Source organism: Schistocerca piceifrons, chromosome 6 (genome assembly GCF_021461385.2).
Source record: "Schistocerca piceifrons isolate TAMUIC-IGC-003096 chromosome 6, iqSchPice1.1, whole genome shotgun sequence".
Classification (NCBI taxonomy): domain Eukaryota; kingdom Metazoa; phylum Arthropoda; class Insecta; order Orthoptera; family Acrididae; genus Schistocerca; species Schistocerca piceifrons.
The window spans coordinates 356,283,330-356,307,215 of NC_060143.1; the positions used below are offsets into that span (position 1 = coordinate 356,283,330).

Consider the following 23,886-nt stretch of genomic DNA (forward strand, 5'->3'; position numbering starts at 1 on the left):
ACATTGAAACTGCTTTCAAATACCACCAACGAAGTATGCCTCCTGAATCGGCGGAAATTGCCTAACTGGATGGAATCCTTCCATAGTATGACGCAATGACCAGCAAGACAGAATGCATGCTGCAGAGATGTAGGATGAGACAAGTGTTCAGGCCCACCTCCAAGGCACGAGATATGTTACACCTTGTGACGAAGGAGGTCTTTGTGTGCCCAATGTGCACGGTGTCCCTTGCAAATTCAGCAGTGTCTAGATAGGTCATAATATTGGCGCTGTAGCTGGGTGTTGTGCTGAAAATACAAGACACATCAAGTAAAGGGAGGTTGGCTGAACATTGCCAGGAGAACAGATGCAAGATATTTGAAAAGATGAGGCCCTTTGCTCATGTGTCATTATATTGGGACTCGATTATAAAGGATCGATCGAGATTAGAATACACTGCTATGTTTTTAACTGAGACCAAGGGTAAGACAGAGATTTAGGAACCAGGTTTTAAATTGTAAGGCATTTCCAGGGGCAGATGTGGACTCTGACCACAATCTATTGGTTATGAACTGTAGATTAAAACTGAAGAAACTGCAAAAAGCTGGGAATTTAAGGAGATGGGACCTAGATAAACTGACTAAACCAGAGGTTGTACAGAGTTTCAGGGAGAGCATAAGGGAACAATTGTCACGAATGGGGGAAAGAAATACAGTAGAAGAAGAATGGGCCACTCTGAGGGATGAAGTAGTGAAGGCAGCCGAGGATCAAGTAGGTAAAAAGATGAGGCCTAGTACAAATCTTTGGGTAACAGAAGAAATATTGAATTTAATTGAAAAAGGAGGAAAAATAAAAATGAACTAAATGAAGCAGGCAAAAAGGAATACAAAGTCTCAAAAATGAGATCGACAGGAAGTGCAAAATGGCTGAGCAGGGATAGCTAGAGGACGAATGTAAGGCTGTAGAACTATGGGTAAGATAGATACTGCCTACAGGAAAATTAAAGAGGGCTTTGGAGAAAAGAGAACCACTTGTATGAATATCAAGAGCTCAGATGGAAACCCAGTCCTAAGCAAAGAAGGGAAAGCAGAAAGGTGGAAGGAGTATATAGAGGGTCTATACAAGGACGATGTACTTGAGGACAATATTATGGAAATGGAAGAGGATGTAGATGAAGATGAAATGGGAGATACAATACTGCGTGAAGAGTTTGACAGAGCACTGAAAGACCGGAGTCGAAACAAGGCCCCGGGAGTAGACAACATTCCATTGGAACTACTGACGGCCTTGGGAGAGCCAGTCCTGACAAAACTCTATCATCTGGTGAGCAAGATGTATGAGACAGGTGAAATACCCTCAGACTTCAAGAAGAATATAATAATTCCAATCCCAAAGAAAGCAGGTGTTGACAGATGTGAAAATTACCAAACTATCAGTTTAATAAGTCACAGCTGCAAAATACTAATGTGAATTCTTTACAGACGAATGGAAAAACTGGTAGAAGCCAACCTCGGGGAAGATTAGTTTAGATTCCATAGAAATATTGGAACACGTGAGGCAATACTGACTCTATGACTTATCTTAGAAGAAAGATTAAGGAAAGGCAAACCTACGTTTCTAGTATTTGTAGACTTAGAGAAAGCTTTTGACATTGTTGACTGGAATACTCTCTTTCAAATTCTAAAGGTTGCAGGGGTAAAATACAGGGAGCGAAAGGCTATTTACAATTTGTACAGAAACCAGATGGCAGGTATAAGAGCCGAGGGGCATGAAAGGGAAGCAGTAGTTGGGAAGGGAGTGAGATGTCATTCAATCAGTGTATTGAGCAAGCAGTAAAGGAAACAAAAGAAAAATTCGGAGTAGGTATTAAAATCCATGGAGAAGAAATAAAAACTTTGAGGTTCGCCGATGACATTGTAATTCTGTCAAGGACTTGGAAGAGCAGTTGAACGGAATGGACAGTGTCTTGAAAGGAGGATATAAGATGAACATCAACAAAAGCAAAACGAGAATAATGGAATGCAGTCGAATTAAGTTGGGTGATGCTGAGGGAATTAGATTTGGAAATCAGACGCTTAAAGTAGTAAAGGAGTTTTGCTATTTTGGGAGCAACATAACTGATGATGGTCAAAGTAGAGAGGATATAAAATGTAGACTGGCAATGGCAAGGAAAACGTTTCTGAAGAAGAGAAATTTGTTAACATCAAATATAGATTTAAGTGTCAGGAAGTCATTTCAGAAAGTATTTGTATGGAGTGTAGCCGTGTATGGAAGTGAAACAAGGACGATAAATAGTTTGGACAAGAAGAGAATAGAAGCTTTCGAAATGTGGTGCTACAGTAGAATGCTGAAGATTAGATGGGTAGATCACATAACTAATGAGGCGGTATTGAATAGAATTGGTGAGAAGAGGAGTTTGTGGCACAACTTGACAAGAAGAAGGGACCGGTTGGTAGGACATGTTCTGAGGCATCAAGGGATCACAGATTTAGCATTGGAGGGCAGTGTGGAGGGTAAAAATCGTAGAGGGAGACCAAGAGATGATACACTAAGCAGATTCGGAAGGATGTAGGTTGCAGTAAGTACTGGGAGATGAAGAAGCTTGCACAGGATAGAGTAGCATGGAGAGCTGCATCAAACCAGTCTCAGGACTGAGGACCACAACAGCAGCAACAACAACAACAAGGGTACACAGTAGGGACATGGGGACAAGCTTTGGAGACTGAGCAAATTTTGATGTTTGTAAGGTAGTTTACCATCTATGGTCTGTGAGTAGCTTCTTTGACTAGTACTCAAAACATCATAGGTCCTGGGTTGAGGCGGAGAAAGAGTGGGGTTGGGGAGTGGTTCATAGAATGAGATACAAGATCATGTGGCACTGAAAGCTGAGGGGGAGGGGTACTGATGACCTCAGATGTTAAGTCCCATAGTGCTCAGAGCCTTTTGAAAGCTGCAGGAAATAACATGTGGAAATACGGGAGAGTGACGCAGGGAGAGTGATCAGTTTGAAAGTATAGGATTAATTATATTGGTAAGAGTAATGTGGCACATAAGATGCTGCACCGACAGTGTGCTCTTGTAGCTGTCTGTTGTGCACGGCTGAGACGGTTGAACAGTATGGCTCATAAGTAGAGCGTGCAGTGTGGTATGTAAGGCAACAAGAGGAACACAGGAAAGAAAAGAAAGAAGGACAGACATTGAGTATAGTGATACATAAGAAAATAGTAACATAGGAAAACAGCACTGGGTTATGATCAAAGAAAACCCGTCAGGCAAAAATCAAACAATAGAGAATTTAGGATGGAATGTAACAATGTTATGAAAAGGAAAGTTGCTACTCACCATATAGCGGAGATGCTGAGTCACAGGTAGGCACAACAAAAAGACTGTCACAAATAATGCTTTTAGTCCTTAAGACATTCATCTCTCTCTCTCTCTCTCTCTCTCTCACTCACACACACACACACACACACACACACACACACACGTGCAACTCTCACAAACAAGTGCAGTCTTAGGCAACTGAAACCACACCGCGAGTAGCAGCACCAGTGCATGATACGAGTGGCGACTGGGTGGGGGTATGGAGGAGGCTAGGGTGGGGATGGGGAGGAATAGTATGGTAGGGGTGGTGGACAGTGAAGTGCTGCAGGTTAGGTGGAGGGCAGGGGAGAGATCTTTGGGTGGGGGGGGGGGGGGAGGGGGGGAACATCGAAAAAGGAGAGAAGTGAAAAGACTGAGTGTGATGATGGAGTGATGGCTGTGTATCACAAAAGAATTCTTGTCAAGTTTGAACTGTTTACTCTCTTCATGTAATTGGTTTAGGAAGCTCTACTTTTGTGATCATGTTCCATGTAGATTTTTTTATGATATCAGCATATTTGGTCATTTTTGCATTTATAGTTTTTTGGATACATGGGGCAGAAGTTCTCAAAAAAATCCACAAAATTAATGACTTTTCAACTCTAGTATCTCAGAAAGGGCATAACTGAGTAAATACCCCCTCCCCCCACCATGATTAGTGAAATTTTAGGCACAGGATAATGACAAGACATTGCTATCATGCACTGTAGATCTTGGCACATAATTTTCTTGCAAAAGCATTACAGTAATGTAATGTGATATTGTGTTGCAGTTATCCCCTTTCATTATTAACTGCTACTCTGAATATACATAATCTTTGATGGTGTAGTATGCATTATTCATGAAGAATGTTTTAGTTGCCTTTTTAAACAGTTGTATTTTAAGAATATTTTTCATCTCCGTGGTCAATTTATTATACAATTTAATTCCCTGATAGAAAATGATGTTTTGAATTTTTTGATTGTTTTCCCTTGATAAATGTAAGTCCAAACTAGCTTATGTTCCATGATTATATATAGAACTATTAGTGAAATACCTAGTACTGTTTTCTTTGATATGCACAACAGATTGACAGTGCACTCATTTGTTACAACAGTAAGGATGCAGTTTTTTAACAGTTTTTTACAGTGAGCCTTGTTCCTATTTCTAGCTATTATTTTTACAGCCGTTTTCTGCAGTTTAAAGACTGTACCCAGTTTTTATGCCATTGATCCCCAAAAAAGGATATCATAGCCAAGAAATGGAAATACATAGGAATAGTATGTCACCACAAGATGTGGTCTGTAACAAATTGATGATAGAACTCTAAGAACAGAGAATGCTGATGACGTTCTTCTTGCCAGCATCTTTACGTGTTCGTTCCATGTCAGCTGACTTTCAGTATTCATCCCTAAAAACTTTTTGTTTGTTACACAATCTATAAATTTATCAACTGTGCTTAATGTGACAGAAATATGTTCATTCTTTAGGCTGAAGTGCATACTGTTTGTTTTCTTTATGTTCAGTGCTACATTTACATATTGCCCAGTTGTTAGTGTTGTGTCTGACTTCTGGACAATGAGGTGACTAGTGATAGTACAGTAAATTAGCAAACTCCGAACAAGTAATACTTTATTAATTGCAACAAAACTTATCTTTGCTTGTCAGGTTCGGCTGTATCTATGAAACTGCACCTGTGGACTTACAGTTCAGAACACACCAAATGAACCACGACTACTGAGTGAGTGGCGAATCAATACAAGTTTAGAATGGCCTTACTTTGGCTTCACTACAGTTGCTAGAAAACACAAATTTGTAAACACTTGTTGATACAGTTCTGCTAGTGTTGGCACATAGGCACAGGTCACAGGAGACGGAAGTCTCTTCACTCCCCAATGATTGACACAGGCTGTCTGATGGTGAGTAGGCAGCACGATGATGTTAGTGCAATAGGAACTTCCTGGAAGTGGGCAGGATCTGACCTTCAACAGAACTGCCCTCCTGGCTTCTGGCAACACTGTTTGAAGGCAAATGCATGGTGGTGGTGCCTCACAACTACAGGAGGCATGGCTTATTTCTAGAATCTCATTGGTGCCTCATGATACCACTTTATTGTTCAGTAGTTCCACAGTGGTTGGTACTTCTTGCACCACTCTCAATACTAAATGACACCACATTCCCCATCTCCCCTCTCTCAATCATCTGCCCTAGCATTGGGTATGGAGATGGGCCACGTGGTGGGGAGGGGAGGGGGGGGGGGAGATGAAGCCCCAAGATAATTGAGGAGGTAGGTGTCAAATCTTCAGTCAATGCCAAGCACCCACCCACAACGCAGTGTACACACTATGTGTGGCTGAAAATTCTGACCAGAAAACCAGTCACAGGGTGCGCTTCAGTGGCCATAGGCACAGAGGTAGATGATGCAACAGGCAGGCTGCTGGCAATTACATCTGCGCCCTCCAGGGCATCCAGCCAGGAAACCGAGTGCGACCCTGTTGGTGGCTGTGTGAAGAGGTGCCAGTACAACTGTGATGCTGGCAGCAGTGCCAGGTCAGCGTCCATGGATGTCTCCCACTGCAGAGACAACTGTCTGCTGGAGGTGACATCTGCAACTATGACGGTGGCTGCTGCATGCCCTGGCTGCATGTTGGATCTGTGAACAAAAAGAGAGCAGAAAAATCTCCTGAGTGGATTCGGCCAAAGCTTGTTCTGATGCCTGCTGGACCATGGATTATGTAGGTCGAATGGGATACCACCTCAGACACCACACCCGATTCCCATCTCCAACCCCTGCCAAATGCACAAAATAACACTGGTTGCTGAGATCAAAACTGTGAGTCGGAAGGAGGGGCATAAGGCCTGTGTGGCAGACATAAAAAATGGAGTGAAGTCCTGTGGTGTTGTCCATGCAGGAGCTGTGCTGATGACTTTCATCTTCGGACAGGGAGCGATATGACAAGAGAAAAACTGTCAAAGCCTGGTCCTGTGTGTGGATGGCTTGTAACTTGATTATGTGTGATTTAAAGGTCCTTACAAAGCGTTTGGCTTCACCATTCACCTGTGGATGAAAGGGTGCCATAAGGACATTGTCTGCACAAAATTGTTCAAACTCCCAAGATGTGAACTGCAGTCCATTATCTGACGCTATCACCTGAGGTAAGCCTCCAGTGCAGAAGATTGACATACGAGCTGATACTGTGGTGACTGAAGTAGTAGACTTCAGTGGAACGATGCTGGAAAACTTGCCATATGTATCGACAACCATCAGCCAGTGCATGCTCCAGTATGGCTCAGCAGAACGTATGAGCAGGCATTGCCAAGGTCTGTCAGGATATGGCCACTCAAAGTACTGCCATGAGGGAGCAGACTGATACCCTGCACACATTGCACACTGTGAAGTCATGACCTCTAATTGTACATCCATTCTTGGCGATGTACAGTGGCACTTTGTCATCTGCTTGGTGCGGACAATACTCCAATGTCCTTGGTGCAACAATGGAAGAACTTTTCGCTGGAGGGACTGAGTGACCATGAATCTTGCATCACCACTTTCAGTGTGCATCAGGAAGGTGCCAATCTGTACAGAGATGGTATGTCAATGAGTAAAGTAGCAATGAACCACTGAGTGGCATATCTCCTTCAGACTCCGCGGCCACCCACAACGAACAAACTTGGGCACCATCTGCAAAACTGGGTCCGATACTGTCTCTTGTGCCACACAGTGGAAGGTGACCAGAAAACCTTCCAAAGCTGGATTTCTTCTGAATCAATGTGATGACAAGAGTTCTTGGAGGAATGAAATGCAGCATCGGAGCCAATAGGGAGCCTCGACAGGTGTTAGGGTGTTTGATAGTGGGCCGATATGCCCACAAAAGAAGGTCCCACCGTTGTAACTTCTGTACTGTATGTGCTTGGACAGGCTGGGAGGATCTGAATAGAGCTGTCTGTGGTCTGTGACTAGAGAAAAGTGGCTGCACAGGTTTTGATGGAAGTGCGTGACCCCATAAATGATAGCCAATACCTCCTTTTCAAATTGGCTGTAGTTGCATTGGGCCTTGGTCAGTGTCTTTGACGCAAATGCGGTTGGCCTGTCATTGGAGCCCATGCAGGTTGACAGCACTGCACCAGTGCCATAAGATGAGGCATCTACTGCAAGAGTGACCGGCTTGCTGGGATCAAAGCGAACCAAACATCGATCACTTAGTAGTGCATCTTCCAGCCACTGGAAAGCATTCTGACATTCGGATGACCATATGAACAAAATGCTTGTGCAGTGCCATATTCAGAGGTACTGTGATCTGAGCAACATTCGGGATAAAATGGATGTAATAGGTTAGATTCCTCATTACAGCTTGCAATTCTGATAGATTGGTTGGTGCAGACAAGGCACAAATGACCACTAGGTGTGAGTGTGACAGATAGATTAATCACGTGGCCAAGGTACTCAATTTCCGTGTGAAAGAAGGAACACTTGGAGTAGTTGCACGTCAGTCTCACTCTGAACAATACTTGAAACAATGCCTCCAAATTTGGTAAGTGTCCTGCTGGTGTATGACCAGAAACAACTGTATCACCTAGATAGTTAGAACAAGAAGGTACTTGTGATGTGAGTTGCTCAAGGAAACTTTAGAAAATAGCTGGGACGAAAGCGCTACTGGATTCTTTGACTCTTCATCTAAAGATAGCTGCAGGGAGGCCTCTTGGAGATCAATTTTTGAAAAGAAATGACCCTGACCTAATTTTTCCATCAAATCCGCAAGATGTGCTTGCTGTGTAAGTCTTGTGGGTGCTACATATGTTTTAGGAAGATTTTGTTGCAACTTCTCCGCAATACCAGAGAAGTAGTCATTTACAGAATTTGACAAGTTCTAAGGATTTTCTATTGTTCTATCCTCATATTTTATTTGTATGGTATTAAACTTGTGTCTGTCTTTTCCATTTTCTTGTTTTATGACACCCAAAATTACTTTGCTTTTATTTTGTGCACTATTTATTATTTTGTCATTGAATGTTGTTTTTTTTGTCCAGTAAGCAGCTCTCTCCTGTATATCTTTTAATACTTTTAATAGTAATCAAGTGACTGTGGGTTAGTGTAGTGGTATTGTAAAAACTGACAAAGTTAAGTGTCTCTGAGAGCTTTGTAATACCTCCAGTTATCCATCTATTTTCTTTTGCTGCTGCTGTAGAAGTGGCTACTTTTGGACTTTTCTGCTCATAAATTAATTTAAACCATGTGCAGGATTCAGAGAATATACACTACTGGCCATTAAAATTGCTACACCGTGAAGACGACGTGCTACATAGACGAAATTTAACTGACAGGAAGAAGATGCTGTGATATGCAAATGATTAGCTTTTCAGAGGATTCACATAAGGTAGGTGCCGGTGGTGACAGCTACAACATAGTGACGTGAGGAAAGTTTCAAACCGATTTCTCATACACAAACTGCAGTTGACCGGCATTGCCTGATGAAACGCTGTTGTGATGCCTCGTGTAATGAGGAGAAATGCATACCATCATGTTTCCGACTTTGATAAAGGTCGGATTGTAGGCTATCGCGATTGTGGTTTATTGTATCGCGACATTGCCGCTCGCATTGGTCGAGATCCAATGATTGTTAGCAGAATATGGAATTGGTGGGTTCAGGAGGGTAATACAGAATGCCGTGCTGGATCCCAACAGCCTCGTATCACTAGCAGTCAAGATGACATGAATCTTATCCACATGGCTGTAACGGATCGTGCAGCCACGTTTCGATCCCTGAGTCAACAGATAGGAGCGTTTGGATGACAAAAATCATCTGCACGAACAGTTCGACGACATTTGCAGCAGCATGGACTATCAACTCGGAGACCATGGCTGCGGTTACCCTTGACACTGCATCACAGACAGGAGTGCCTGCGATTGTGTACTCAATGATGAACCTGGGTGCATGAATCGCGAAACTTCATTTTTCAGATGAATCCAGGTTCTGTTTACAGCATCATGATGGTCACATCCGTGTTTGGCGACATCGTGGTGAACACACATTGGAAGCATGTATTCGTCATCGCCATACTGCCGTATCACCCAGCGTGATGGTATGGGGTGCCATTGGTTACACGTCTCGGTCACCTCTTGTTCGCATTGACGGCACTTTGAACAGTGGACGTTACATTTCAAATGTGTTACAACCCATAGCTCTACCCTTCATTCGATCCCTGCGAAACTCTACATTTCAACAGGACCGCATGTTGCAGGTGCTGTACGGGCCTTTCTGGATACAGAAAATGTTCGATTGCTGCCATGGCCAGCACATTCTCCAGATCTCTCAACAATTGAAAAAGTCTGGTCAATGGTGGCCAAGCAACTGGCTCGCCACAATACGCCAGTTACTACTCTTCATGAACTGTGGTATCGTGTTGAAGCTGCATGGGTAGCTGTACCTGTACGCACCATCCAAGCTCTGTTTGACTCAATGCCCAGGTGTATCAAGGCTGTTATTACGGCCAGAGGTGGTTGTTCTGGGTACTGATTTCTCAGGATCTATGCACCCAAATTGCATGAAAATGTAATCACATGACAGTTCTAGTATAATATATCTGTCCAATGAATACCCGTTTATCATCTGCATTTCTTCTTGATGTAGCAATTTTAATGGCCAGTAGTGTACTATCCACATTGTTTTTCATACACTAGGTTTGATTTGCCAGTGCACTAGAGCAATTATGTATATTACTCTTGGAGAAGATTCTTCTGTAGCCCTGCCAGCAGTTGTGGGGGTTTTACCAAACTTGTCATTAGTTTTATTGTGTGAAGTAATGATCTCGAAAGGCCAGGATATTTTATGAAAATTTTAAAAGTTTCATTGTTGATATCTGTAAGTGCAGGAGCAGAGAGTAGCCTCTTTGTGAAGTTAACAATGTGATGCCCATCAAAGATGCCATTTGGGCTTTGCTTCCTTAGCAGAATTCTGAGAAGCCTTGAAGCAGGTCAGGGTCAAACAATAGTCTCAGTAGTGTTGAATGTGCCACAAAGGATCCGGTGGCAGGTACAGTTTAGAGCAAATTGTTGTTAGTGATCAGTACAAGGCCAACCAAATGCAATATCTGGTCTTAACAGTTTGAAAAAAAATCCAATGAAGTCAGAAAGACTTTGTTAGCAAATTTTATATGTGCAACTATCTCAGGAGCTGCAGTTTCCATTCACTCTGTGTAAATGGTATGCCAGATGCCCAGAAGTATGTGCTCCAATCAGGGAAATGCACATATGGGATCATTAATTGTATAGACAGTCACAGTAAGATTGGACCATGAATGAATGGAAAAGTGTTATCTTCACAGATGAATCCCACTTCAGTTCACAGAATGATTCTGTTCTATGTACACTGGTCCTCAAGAGCCAGGCAATATCTTACTAAGAACACAGCTCAGCCACTTTAAAGATGTATTCAAGAAAAATGGATATCTCGGATCCAGTGTGTGCTTTCAGGCGGGAGGTACAGGCCCATTAAACAGAACATGATGAGGAGAATAAAACAAAGGCCTATCTGCTGTACACTGGCAGAGTTTCGAATAAGATCAGCAGATTCCTGGCTTGGCATAATATTAAATGCATTTTTGTCCAACTCCAAAAACATGAGCAGTGAAACATGGCTCAGGGCTCCATAAACCAGGCATCCGTCATATTCCATGTAAGGGCTTAAGGCATATATCGGGTAAACTGTGAGGAAAGCCAAGACTGGTCTCAGGAGGACAAGAGACAAACCAGTATCAACCTACCCTGAAAATCTGCAGCTGCAGAATACTGCATAGCTACAGGAGACTTAATGAGGTATTACTGAACAAAAGTGAAAAGATGATAACAAGGTACACTAACAAAATCTCAACTTTCATTCATAGCTGCGCTCAGGTGGACATCTGAGAACAGAAGGCTCTTGCATATTCATCAGGAGACAATGCAGCAGGTGACAAAATTGCAGGAACATCATGAAAATTGACCTGGCTTGTGTTGGTTATGTAGTGTTATTGGGAAGCATAATGTTGGACATCTACAACTATGTGTGTGACTTCTGAGTAGCAGTTGGTCCAGGTTACTTCTTCATAAATAATATTCATCCACATTGAGTTGCTCTGATGAATGGATTTCTCTCAGCTGAAAGTATTCACCACATGGACTGATCAGTGAAATAGCCAGGTCACAGTCCTATGCAGCATGTCTGGGATACATTGAAACAATGAATTGCAATGTTCAGTTGCCACCAACAACTCTTCCAAACCTGCCATAAGCCATTATCAGGAATGGGATAGACTGCCACTAGAGTGCTTGAATCACTTCCTAGAGAGAAGACAACATCGTTATCAAGAGGAATATATACCATGCTGTGGGTAATCTTTGCCTTCATCTGTTATCATTCCTACATCTTTTCATGATCTCCTGTTCTGATTACATTTCACTAGGTGTGATGAGTGCAGATTGTAGAACTGGCCTCTTTAGTAAACTTTTCCCATGTAACTTTTTCGGTAGCTTATTATTTTTGTGCAGTTGACTTTAAAGTCATGGCAGCCACATCCTGGATATACCATTTTGAAGATAAGACTGCTTCAGCTGTAAGTCCTTTTCTAATAAGCACAACCCATTTCAAAACATTTTAGCTGCTTGCATCATCAGAATCTCATTGGGAACATGACTTGACTTTATTGCACCTGATGATGCAGCTAAAATGCTATGAAACCAGTCATTCTTATAAAGAAAGGACTTACAGCTGAAGCGGTCTAATCTTCAGAGAGAGAGAGAGAGAGAGAGAGAGAGAGAGAGAGAGAGAGAGAGAGTGTTTTCACAGCTTTCTATTCTGAATTGGTACATACATGAGACAAATAGTAAAAGAGGTATACGAGCGGGGGACCCAAAAGAAACCGGACTCTGAGGGCGCTGTCACTCGTAGATGTAGTGCAGGGTTCTCACGCTAGATGGTGTTAGTAGAGACCTTGATGAAACAGCTGTGCAGACGGCGTCAGTGTAGAGCTGAACATGTGAACATGCAAGTGTGGTATTGTCTTTCTCTGACTGTTGGCAGGTTACCTCTGCGAAGTCGTTATGGCAACTTTAAAAGAACAAAGAATGTGTGTGAAATTTTGTTTCCTGCTTAAAAAAAACTGCAACGGAGACACACTAAATCCTTCAGGAAGCTTTCCAGGAGGACGCTATGAGCCGCACACAGGTTTTCTAGTGGTTTGGGCACTTTAAACGGGGTGAGATGTGTGTTGAAGACCAAGCTCATTCTGGACGCCCTTCAACATCGTAAAAATGAGGAGAACATTGAAAAGGTCCGCCAAAAGATCAATGAGGATCATCGCCAAACGATCGACCAAATTTCAGCAGAGACAGGAATCAATTGGAGCTCGTGCCAGCGGATTTTTAGTGAGGATTTGCACATGAGACGTGTTGCTGCTAAATTTGTTCCACACCTTCTCACACAGGAGCAAAAAACCATCTGCATGAATGTGTGTCAGGACTTGAAAACAGAGATTGCATGTGATCCAAACTTCTTGAACAAAGTCATTACAGGGAATGAGAGTTGGTGTTACGGGTATGACCCAGAAACCAAGCAAGCATCAAGCCAGTGGAGGACTCCCAACTCTCCCAGACTGAAAAAAAGCAAGGCAAGTGAGGTCAAATGTGAAGACGATGATCATTGTCGTTTTTGATGTTCGTGGAATTGTGCATTGGGAATTCGTACCCCCTGGCCAGACTGTTAACCAGCACTTTTACTTGGATGTTTTAAGACATCTGCGAGAGGAAGTGAGGAGGAAACGCCCGGAACTTTGGCGATCAGGTGACTGGTTTCTGCATCACGACAACGCTCCAGCACACGGCCTTATGAGTGACCCACTATTTGGCATCTCAGAGGTGGTCTGTCATTCCCCACGCTCCGTATTCCCCGGACGTAGCCCCGTGTGACTTTTTCCTATTTCCACGAATGAAAAAAACGCTAAAAGGGGAGCATTATGACGAATTGGAGGCGGTAAAAACAGCTTCGCAAAGGGCACTGGACAATATCAAACTTGAAGAGGTCAAAACATGCTTCCAACAGTGGGAAAAGAGACTTGACAAATGCATTGCATGTAATGGAGAGTATTTTGAAGGTGACTGAAGTAATTTTGTAAAAGGGCTCATCAATAAATTTTTTATGACAACAATCCGGTTTGTTTTCGGTCCCCCCTCGTATGTATTGGGGCAACATAAGATTTTTGTATTCAAGTATTGTAAACACCAGTATCACCCACCAAACAATTCTGCCTCACTTCATGATTTATCACTTGGTCTTGTTTTTAATGTTTTTCCATCAGGAAAGTGCATGCTACTCTCCTTCTAATGGTATCTGACATTATTTATGCTGATATTCACTTGAAATCTCTCGTGCATTCTCTGTAATTACAGCTACCATCATTTAAGTAATTTCGCAATATCATTACCAAAATTTTGATGTTTTCATTCCAGATTGGATATTATGCCCAGGAATATTACAGCAGCAACAGATGCGATTAATCATGTCAATCTGATGCCTGCTTACGGTATGTTGTGCATTCTCTTATCATTTCTCAACATCTTTTTTACATACTTACCTACATATTTACTTACTAACGGCAAATATGGACTTTGCAAATCTGTCATGGCTATAGAATTTTATTACTGTAAGAAGTGGCATGGCTTAGGAAAGGGAAAACTTTATTAAGAGCAATTGTAAGACAACTCACAAAGCCTGGTGTCATGGACATCAGAAAGCGGGCCACTGCACTGTATAAAGTAGAGTTGTTGACAGCTTGTGGCAGAAAAAGTGAGGACAATGACCTCAGGCACCAATGTGATTAGCAGGTGCTGGCATGCTATAGAATGACACTTTGATGCAAATGCAGTAGAAACTACAAGAAGTCTGTACATATTCAAAGGAGGACAACTGAGTTCCTGATAAATATCTAGCAGCAATTACAATATTGAATTTTCAGCTTGTTAGAAAAGAATAGGCTCTGCACAGTTCGTCTCTAGTTGTAGCAACAAATAATAGATGATATGTCTTGTGTGTCAGAATATAAAGAGGAACAAGTACTGTTTCACAGTTGTCTCCCATTGTGATTAAAGTATTTGATTGCATATTACTAGAATGAGTTGCAAGTAGAGAGCTCGTCTCTGATAGTGAAAGGTAGAACCTAGGAACAGGAAGTTGCTGGAAAGGACCAACATATAGAGTGATAGGGTATCTCATTGATTTGCAAAGATATGAAACCACTGTAAGACACCTCTCTGAGTGAGGTTCACTCTGAGTGAAGTTCAACTATTTGGAAATAAATTGTTCTTAAATTGATCCTTAAGTGCTCACATCCTTATTCCCTTCCTACAAATCCAACAACTTCTCTCCATTCCAAAATCACTTGTACTAAACATTCTAGGAGACTTCCTCCATCTCATTCTGTTGAAGTTATTCCAGCCCCCATTGTTGTCATCATCCTGTTCGTAATAGCAGGTCCAAAGATGATGATAGGACATGTGCCAAAATGGAAAGGATCATCTGCTGACATTACAGACTTTCTCCACCGTATACTATCCTGTGCAGATTCATCCAGTTTCCTGTGAATCCTAGTTGTTGCAAGTCTTTCCATAGTCAATTCTCCCATCTTGTTCTGGCCTTCCCTGGAGGGGGAGGGGGGGGCACTTAGTGGGACACTTTTCCTCTGGCCTTCCTGCCAATATTACTTTTGCGGTAGCATAATCAGTTATCCTCATACCTTTGCAGCCCATTGTAGTCACTTAATCTTTGCCTGTTCAGTACAATATTGGGCTGATTCTTCACATCATATATTTCTTCATTTTTCAGTCTCATTGACCCTTTTCCTTCCTGTGGTAAAATCCTTCTCATGATCTTTTTCTCACACACCATCAGTTTTTCTGAGTCATTCTTGATGATAGCAAATGTTTCTATGCCATATAACAGCCCTGGATTATTGCATTACGCACTTAATTTTAAATTTCATTAAGATTACCCTCAATTTCATGATTGGTTGTCAGTTGTATGATATGGAAGCACTAATGATTCATTGGTTTACTTCTGGTTGGACATTATTCCCCTGAATGAAGTACAAGGTCCGGCAGAAAAACCTCCCCTTTAAGGAAAGCTAATAAAAACAAAACCAAATAAGGTAGAACAATTTTATTTATACTAAATAAAAGTACATATTATGCCATTTTAGAAAATACTCTTATGGTCTTACTTTTTAAATAAAACATCCCTTAAATGGCTTCCTGCACTGTCGACACACTGTTTGAGTCTTTCCCTGAAGTTATTCATTACTCTTTGAGTCATTTCAGGTGGAATAGCTTCAACCTCTTGTGTAATTGCTTCTTTCAGGGCTCGTAAAGATTGTGGACGTTGTTCATAAACTTTTGCTTTTAAATAGCCCCAAAGAAAGAAATCACAGGGCGTTAAGTCCGGCGATCGTGGGGGCCAGCCAATGTCTCCACGCAACGAGATCACATGTCCAGGAAACATTTCCTTCACCAATGCCAGTGACTGCCGCACTGTGTGGGCAGTAGCACCATCTTGCTGGAACCACACGTTCTCTATTTCACCAAAAAGCTCCCTTAGTTGCGGTTGGAGAAAGTCGCGGAGCATGGCACAATAGCGTTCACTGTTGACGGTTAAATTCCTGTCATTTTCTTCGAAAAAGTAAGGACCGATCACTCCGGAATTGTAAACAGCACACCATACTGTTACTTTAGGGCTATGAAGTGGTCGTTGATGAAGTTCTTGGGGATTGTGTTCACACCAGTACCTGCAATTTTGGCTGTTCACTGTTCCGGCAAGGTGAAAGTGTGCTTCATCAGAAAAAATCACAATATCGTTGGGACGAATGTTCCGAAGAAGGTCTTGGCACAAACTTACACGGACACCACAGTCTCGTTCACTCAGTTCCTGCGTAGTTACAATTTTGTAAGGATGCATTTTAAGATCTCGATGCAAGATTCTTCTCACACTTCGATCAGATACCCGTAATGCTGCCGCATGCTTTTTAGCGGATCGTCGAGGAGATTGTTGAACTGAAGCTCTAACTGCATCAACATTTCCGGGGCCTGTTGCAGTCCATGGTCGTCCAGGTGGTTTCCTTTTTAATGCGGAACCTGTCTCACAAAAGTTAGCAACCCAAGAATAAATTGTTTTCTTATCGGGAACAGGGTCCCGTCGTCCGAGCGCAAAGCGAACGCGAAAAGCACATTGAGTATTAATAGGCGATTCGCCATTTTGAATAAAATCTTCCACTACGAAGGCACGATGTTCACCAGACCACGCCATGGCGTACACTGAAAACGGCACGTAGGCAGCTACTTAACGACGCGCCCCCCACCACTCTGCTCCTTCTACTGTCCGCTGCACGTTACTTTGTAATCGGGGAGTTTTTTATGCCGGACCCTGTATGATGCCAAAAGTATTTGAAGTTCTCACCCTTTCAACTTCATCTCTCCCACCTGCAAATCCCTAGGCATATTGTGGTTCATCCAGCGTAGTTCCATCACTTCTGTCTTTTCTGGTATGATTTGGAAACCAACTGTCCATGCAATACTGCTCAGGTCCTCCCCTGCTTTTATTTTTCGGGTTCTGTACCTCAGTTGGCAAAAACGGAACCCTTATAGGACCACTTTGTTGTCCATCTGTCTGTCTGTCTGCCAGTTAAGAACCCTGTTTCTCAGGAACATTTAGACATATCAAATTGAAATTTATGCCACATGCTAAGCTCTACAGTCCTTTTTTTGGTGTAAAAAATTCAAGGTTCAAGACAATGCAATCAAAAGGTACAGCCATTTATGTCACATATTCTGATACTCACAAACTCACTCATCAAAACCTATAGGATACTTCCCATTGACCTAGAACAGCGGTTGTCAAACTATGGTGCGAATCAAGTATTCATGTGGTCCATGGTTCTCAGCTGTATTTTCTACAGTAATATGTATCTAGCAACTAACAACCAAATCCTAAAATGTCAACTAATGTTAAGAGCTTTTGAAGAGTGTAGTTTTCCTGCTCATTAACAAGCAAAAGCACTTACTAAGGCATTAATATTTTAAGATGTGCTTCTTTAATTGTCATTGGTGAATTTGTGAGCTAAGTAAAGTTGGTCACTTATCTGAGGTGCTAACGGGTAAGTGGTCAGCTACTGCAGGGTTAGAGGATGAGAGGGAGGAATGTTTTATTGTTTGTACTGCAGTATTGACAACTCACAATTGTACGCAGCTCATACTGATCAGCTGCTATGGTTTAAATTTGGACACAGAAGTAACATGGCTTTGTGAATGCTCATTACACTGATGGTAATCTTCAGATGTGGTACTTATTTGTAGCAATTAAAGTTACTGTAATAAAACACAATAAGTAGGAGAAATGTGACAGTGAAAACATTTTGTAAATATTTGTGATTGTGACTCATATTACATAATGCATTTACATATAAGCACAGCGACTGTTATTATTCAATTAATCACTCACTCACAGAGATAACACAGCAGCACTCCTCAAGCAATTACAGTTTCACAACTTTGGGTCACTAAGAGTGGCAGAAATCTGAAACAGAGCAGTCATCATAAAGTATTGTGAATGGTGCCAACTTTTAATTATCAGAACTGGCAGCCAATTTATTGCACCCTTATTATAGCTAGTCCACTCGAGGCACATAACATACTAATTTATGGTTACCTGAAGTGATTAGTCACTGCAGGAGGTGATCTATAATTTTGTATTGTAGTCTTCTTTTGGAAACCAGTTTATTTGCCAAGATCACCATGTAAACACAATTGCTGGTTTACTGGTTGCAGTCTCAGCTCCGTGAAAGCGGATAGTGGCAATTACATCATACAGTGCTTACACGACTCTGTCACATGAGGACTATGCAATATGCATAAAAAAGTCGAGGCATTACAATGACATGTTGTATCGTAAAGTATGTGCAACTCTCGAGTGTGAATGGCATGGCATGTTTGTACATACATGTGGCATGTCACTGTAATGCCTTGACTTCTTTATGCATATTGTATAGTCCTCATGTGACAGAGTGGTGTAAGCATTTTGTGATGAAACTACCACTACCCAATTTTATGGACCTGAGGATGGCAATATATATTGTGGAAACTAGTAATACAGTAATTGTGTTTACATAACAATCTTCACAAAAAGAAATTGGTTTTCAAAAAAAGTGTACAACACAATACTAATTTATGTAGTTCACTAATTAAGCAAATAGGGGTAATGCAGGAGTAGATTTAATAATGAATAAAAAAAATAGGAATGTGGATAAGCTATTACGAACAGCATAGTGAACGCATTATTGTAGCCAAAATAGACATGAAGCCCATACCTGCCACAGTAGTACACGTTTATATGCTAACTAGCCTCACAGATGATGAGGAGATTATAAGAAACGTATGATGAGAAAAAAGAAATTATTCAGATAGTTAAGGGAGACAAAAATTTAATAGTCGTGGGAAACTGGAATTTGATAGTACGAAAAGGAACAGAAGGAAAAGTAGTAGGTGAATATGGATTGGGAATAAAGAATGAAAGAGGAAGCCACCTGGTGGAATTTTGCGCAGAGCATAACTTAATCATCACTAACACTTGGTTTAAGAATCGCGAAAGAGGGTTGTATATGTGGAAGAGACCTGGTGACACCGGAAAGTTTCAGATTGATTACGTAATGGTGAGGCAGAGGTTTAGGAACCAGGTTTTAAATTCTAAGACATTTGCAGGGGCAGATGTGGCCTCTGACCACAATTTATTGTTATGAAGTGTAGATTAAAACTGAAGAAACTGCAAAAAGGTAGGAATTTAAGGAGATGGAATCTGGATAAACTAAAAGAAGCAGAAGTTGTAAGGAGTTTCAGAGGGAGTATTAGGGAATGATTGAAAAGAACAGGGGAAAGGATGGGTACCATAAAAAATATTGAATTTAATTAACAAAAGGAGAAAATATAAAAAATGCAGTAAATGAAGCACGTGAAAAGGAATGCAAAAGTCACAAAACTGGGATCGACAGGAAGTAAAACGGCTAATGTTGAATGGCTAAGATAGATGCCACCTACAGGAAAATTTGAGAGACCTTGGGAGAAAAGAGAACCCACTGTACGAATATTGAGAGCTCAGATGGAAAACCAATCCTAAGCAAAGAAGGGAAAGCAGAAAGGTGGAAGTGGTGTATAGAGGGTCTATACAAGGACGGCATACTTTAGGACAATAATACAGAAATGGAGGAGGTCATAAATGATGATGGGAGATATGATACTGTGTGAAGAATGTGACAGAACAGTGAAAGAACCAAAACAAGTCCTCAGGAGTAGACAACATTCCGTGAGAACTATTGATAGCCTTGGGAGTGCCAGCCATGACAAAACTCTTCCACTTGGTGAGCAAGATGTAAGAGGCAGGCGAAATACTTTCAGACTTCAGGAAGAATATGAAATTCCAATTCCAAAGAAAGCAGGTGCTGACAGGTGTGAAAATTACCTATCTGTCAGTTTAATAAGTCACAGTTGCAAAATACTAACACAGATTCTTTACAGATGAATGGTAAAACTGGTAGAAGCCGACCTCAGGGAAGATCAGTTTGGATTCTGTAAAAATGTAGGAACACGCGAGGCAATATTGACCCTACGACTTATCTTAGAAGATAGATTAAGGAAAGGCAAACCTACATTCATAGCACTTGTAGATTAGGAGAAAGCTTTTGACAATATTGATTAGAATATCTCTTTCAAATTCTGAAGGTGGCAGGAGTAAAATGCAGGTAGCAAAATAGAAACCAAATGGCAGTTATAAAAGTCTATGGTCACGACAGGGAAGCAGTGGTTGAGAAGGGAGTGCGACAGGTTGTAGCTTATTCTCGATGTTATTCAATCTGTATATTGAGTAAGCAGTAAATAAAACAAAAGAAAAATTTCGAGTAGGGATTAAAATCCAGGGAGAAGAAATAAAAACCTTGAGGTTTGCCGATGACATTGTAGTTCTGTCTGACAGCAAAGGACTTCAAAGAACAGTTGAACGGAATGGACATTGTCTTAAAAGGAGGATATAAGGTGAACATCAACAAAAGCAAAACAAGGATAATGGAATGTAGTTGAATTAAATCAGGTGATGCTGAGGGAATTAGATTAGGAAATGAGACTCTGAAGATGAGTTTTGTGATTTGGACAGCAAAATAACTTACGATGGTTGAAGTAGAGAGGATTTAAATAGTAGACTGGTCATGGAAAGGAAAGCATTGCTGAAGAAGAGAAACTTGTTAACATTGAGTATAGATTTGTATGGAGTGTAGCCACATATGGAAGTCAAAAATTTACGATAAACAGTTTAGAAAGAAGAGAATAGAAGTGGAGAAGAGGAATTAGTGGCACAACTTGACTAGAAGAAGAGATCAGTTGGTAAGACACATTCTGAGGCATCAAAGGATCACAAATTTAGTATTGGAGGGAAGCATGGAGGGTAAAAATTGTAGAGGCACACCAAGAAATGAATACACTAAGCAGATTCAGAAATATGTAGGTTGCAGTAGTTACTCGGAGGTGAACAGGCTTGCACAGGATAGAGCAGCATGGAGAGCTGCATCAGACCAGTCTTTGGACTGAAGACCACAACAACAACAGCCCAACAACAACAACAACAACAACCACTACCACCACCAATTAATAATTGGGTTGGTATCTACGTGGCCCGAGGTGCCACCCCACAGTGTCAGTATTGGCTCTTGAGCAACAAAGTTTGACGATGACTGACCTAGAATCATTAAAATTAGCAAAAAGGAAGGTTTTACAGTACAAGTAAAGAAAAAGATCCAAAAATTGTTAATTTGTAATTATAATACATGAGAAAATATATATTTTTTATCATATTATCTGTCTGTCTGTCCATCCGTCCAGTTGTTAATAGTCTTTTTCTCAGGAATGGGCAGCTGTATCAAGTTGAAAGTTATGTCATGCACCAAAGTCCATGAGTCCTTGGTGGTGTAAACAACTTAAACTTCTACGATAGTACAATCAAAATATATGGAATTTGTGTCACATATTTTGATATCATGCAAGTATCAATACCTATAATAGGCAACAATGGTCGAAATTCTTAATTCCTGGGATGGATGGACTGTCTAGGTACACAATTAAATTTTTTTGAACCCTTGGTGTGTGTGAGTCCTACTCGTGCTTATCTGGATTTTTTTTTTCTCTTGACTGTGATGTAGTTGTCATATATCATTGTTTTAATTAGGTTAAAATTGTGTACCTAGATAACATTTTACTCTATTAATTATTATTTTTAATGAAGTGGTTTGTGACATTTTTGTTCTTTCTGGCTTATTGTAGTGTTGTAAGTGGAATTTGACAGATTCATCATGAATCCTTAATAATGCAACTCTTTTTTTATGTACCTATGTCATGTTTTCCAAATGATTTTAAATCTGGTGATTTATAAATTGGAGTGTTCATTTTCACTACAAATATGCAAGGGGAGAAAATTCCAATTCCAATTTGTAGGTTAAGCTGGAAAGAAACATTAACTGTGAAATAAATAGACAAGAAAGCTGAAATAAAGTAATATAATAACAGTGGTCAAAGAAAAGAGTAGAATAAATTCTTAAGACAAATGTGAATAAGAACAAAAGGAAGACAGAGGTTATAATAGAAACAGTACTGGGGCAGAACTAAGAAGAGATGTGGAAAACAAGAAATCACAAATGTAAAACAAAACAAAAATAGGAAAGATATTGTATGGAGTTGGTATGGGCACAGCATGGAGTTGGTATGGGCACAGCAAATGAGAGATACTATGGAAACTAAAGAAGAGGTGAGAATGAAATAGGCTTCATGTTGTGGCTGGCCAGATGGCAGGTGCCAAACATATTCTGTTCTAAAAGGTCCCTAATATTGAGCTGTGTTGTTACAATAATGTTTTGTAATATTAATCCATCAAGCATGAGTGTTTGGAATGGCACACAATAGTCAATATACATACTGAACAAATTGTTCCTCAATTGTATCTTTTCCTCCACATGTGCCACATGAACTTCTTGCATTCAGTTAATTGTTCTTAAAAATATATATTTCTGTAACTATAGCTGGTAAATCATCTACTTGATTTCAGGTCTCAACGTTTACAGTATGTTAAAACACAACACACTTGTGCTTACATTGGCAGCAGTGAATCATATTGAAGAGAAACTACTTTATCATATTCACAGAAGCGATAGTCGGCATATGAACAAGAAGTTCAGAATTGGTCAAGTTGGATAAATATTACCAAACAAAAATTTTACAGATTGAATAATGAGAATCTGTGATAGCTGGGCAATTTAAGTTTAATTGTGAAATTTTGACTATATTTATTACTGGCTACTGTATCAGAAGTTATGTACGTATCTCTGTCCATAAGAGTGAAATAAATGTTAATTTTTGCTATGATTTGTGTTTACTGATCAAAGGCTATAATTAACCCTCTTTCTTGAATAGTCTCAGAATCATGGTTTTGGACCTAATGTGTATGCCTAAGTATTTTCTGTATAATGTTCTATACTAAATATTCTTTTTTGTGTCCAAAGGGCAGTTCTAATAGTTGAAAATATTTATTGTTGCTACTATACACAGAGTGATTGCTAGCAGGTATGTTACATATCCAGCATTGTAGTAATCATGTTCGACATCATATCTAATACAATAGTGCCCAACCTTGACATCATAATTCATTATATGTAAAATTGAAGGTGGAAGAGGGGGGGGGGGGGGGGAAGAAGGGAAAGGAAAGGGGAGGGATTATTGATGTCAGCTGCATCAGGACATTCACGTGAAAATTCAAACCCAGGATCTCCTGCTTGCTAAGCAGTTGTGTTAACCACTGCACCACCCAGAACATAATGTTAATCTCAATGGCATGGGCTACCTCTGTGTGCCTCTTGGCCAACCTACACTCCCATCGAGTGCCACCTATTCACAGTCCCTGTCCATGTCCATGTCCTCCATGCTTGCTGCTCAGAGATTCCCATAGAAGGTCAAGCATATTAGTGCATCCACACTGAAAAAGGTGGATTTGTTGCCCATTTAGGTGAATCAGTTATATGATTACAAATTTGTCCAATAAAACGGACGCCACACATTCACATAAAAAATGACAATACCATAGGGAGGGTATTGTTAATAATTTCAGATTTTTTAAATACTGGGCAACATGACTTCCTTGGACGAACAGTAGACGTTTCTAGTAATTATTTTGTGTGATTTCAGTATGTGCATTAATTTAGTTGAATTTCACCCAAAAACAATAACATACCTTAAAACTGGCTGGAAATAGCTATGCTACATAATTTTCCTTGTCTCCATTTAAGTGCCATTTGCCAATATTTGCAATGCAAATGCAAAACTACATAGTTTGTTTACTAGATGCTCCACATGTTGGTTCCAGTGTAAATTCTTGTCTAAGTTTCATCCAAAAAATTTCACAGAATCTATTTCTTCTAGATTTTGATTTTATGGTTTATTTTAATTTCCTGGGATGTTGACTGTTT

The 23,886-nt window shown here is 40.7% G+C and overlaps 1 protein-coding gene across 1 annotated transcript in view; it reads left to right on the forward strand.

The window, feature by feature from the left end:
* LOC124802709 (39S ribosomal protein L4, mitochondrial) overlaps window positions 1-22,786 on the forward strand; it is a gene marked incomplete in the record, with an annotated part of 43,183 nt that extends 20,397 nt beyond the window's left edge. Inside the window, 2 exon segments of the mRNA XM_047263671.1 lie at window positions 13,802-13,875; window positions 22,473-22,786. Coding sequence (XP_047119627.1) covers window positions 13,802-13,875; window positions 22,473-22,621 — 223 coding nt within the window.
* Between the last annotated feature and the right edge of the window lie 1,100 nt (window positions 22,787-23,886).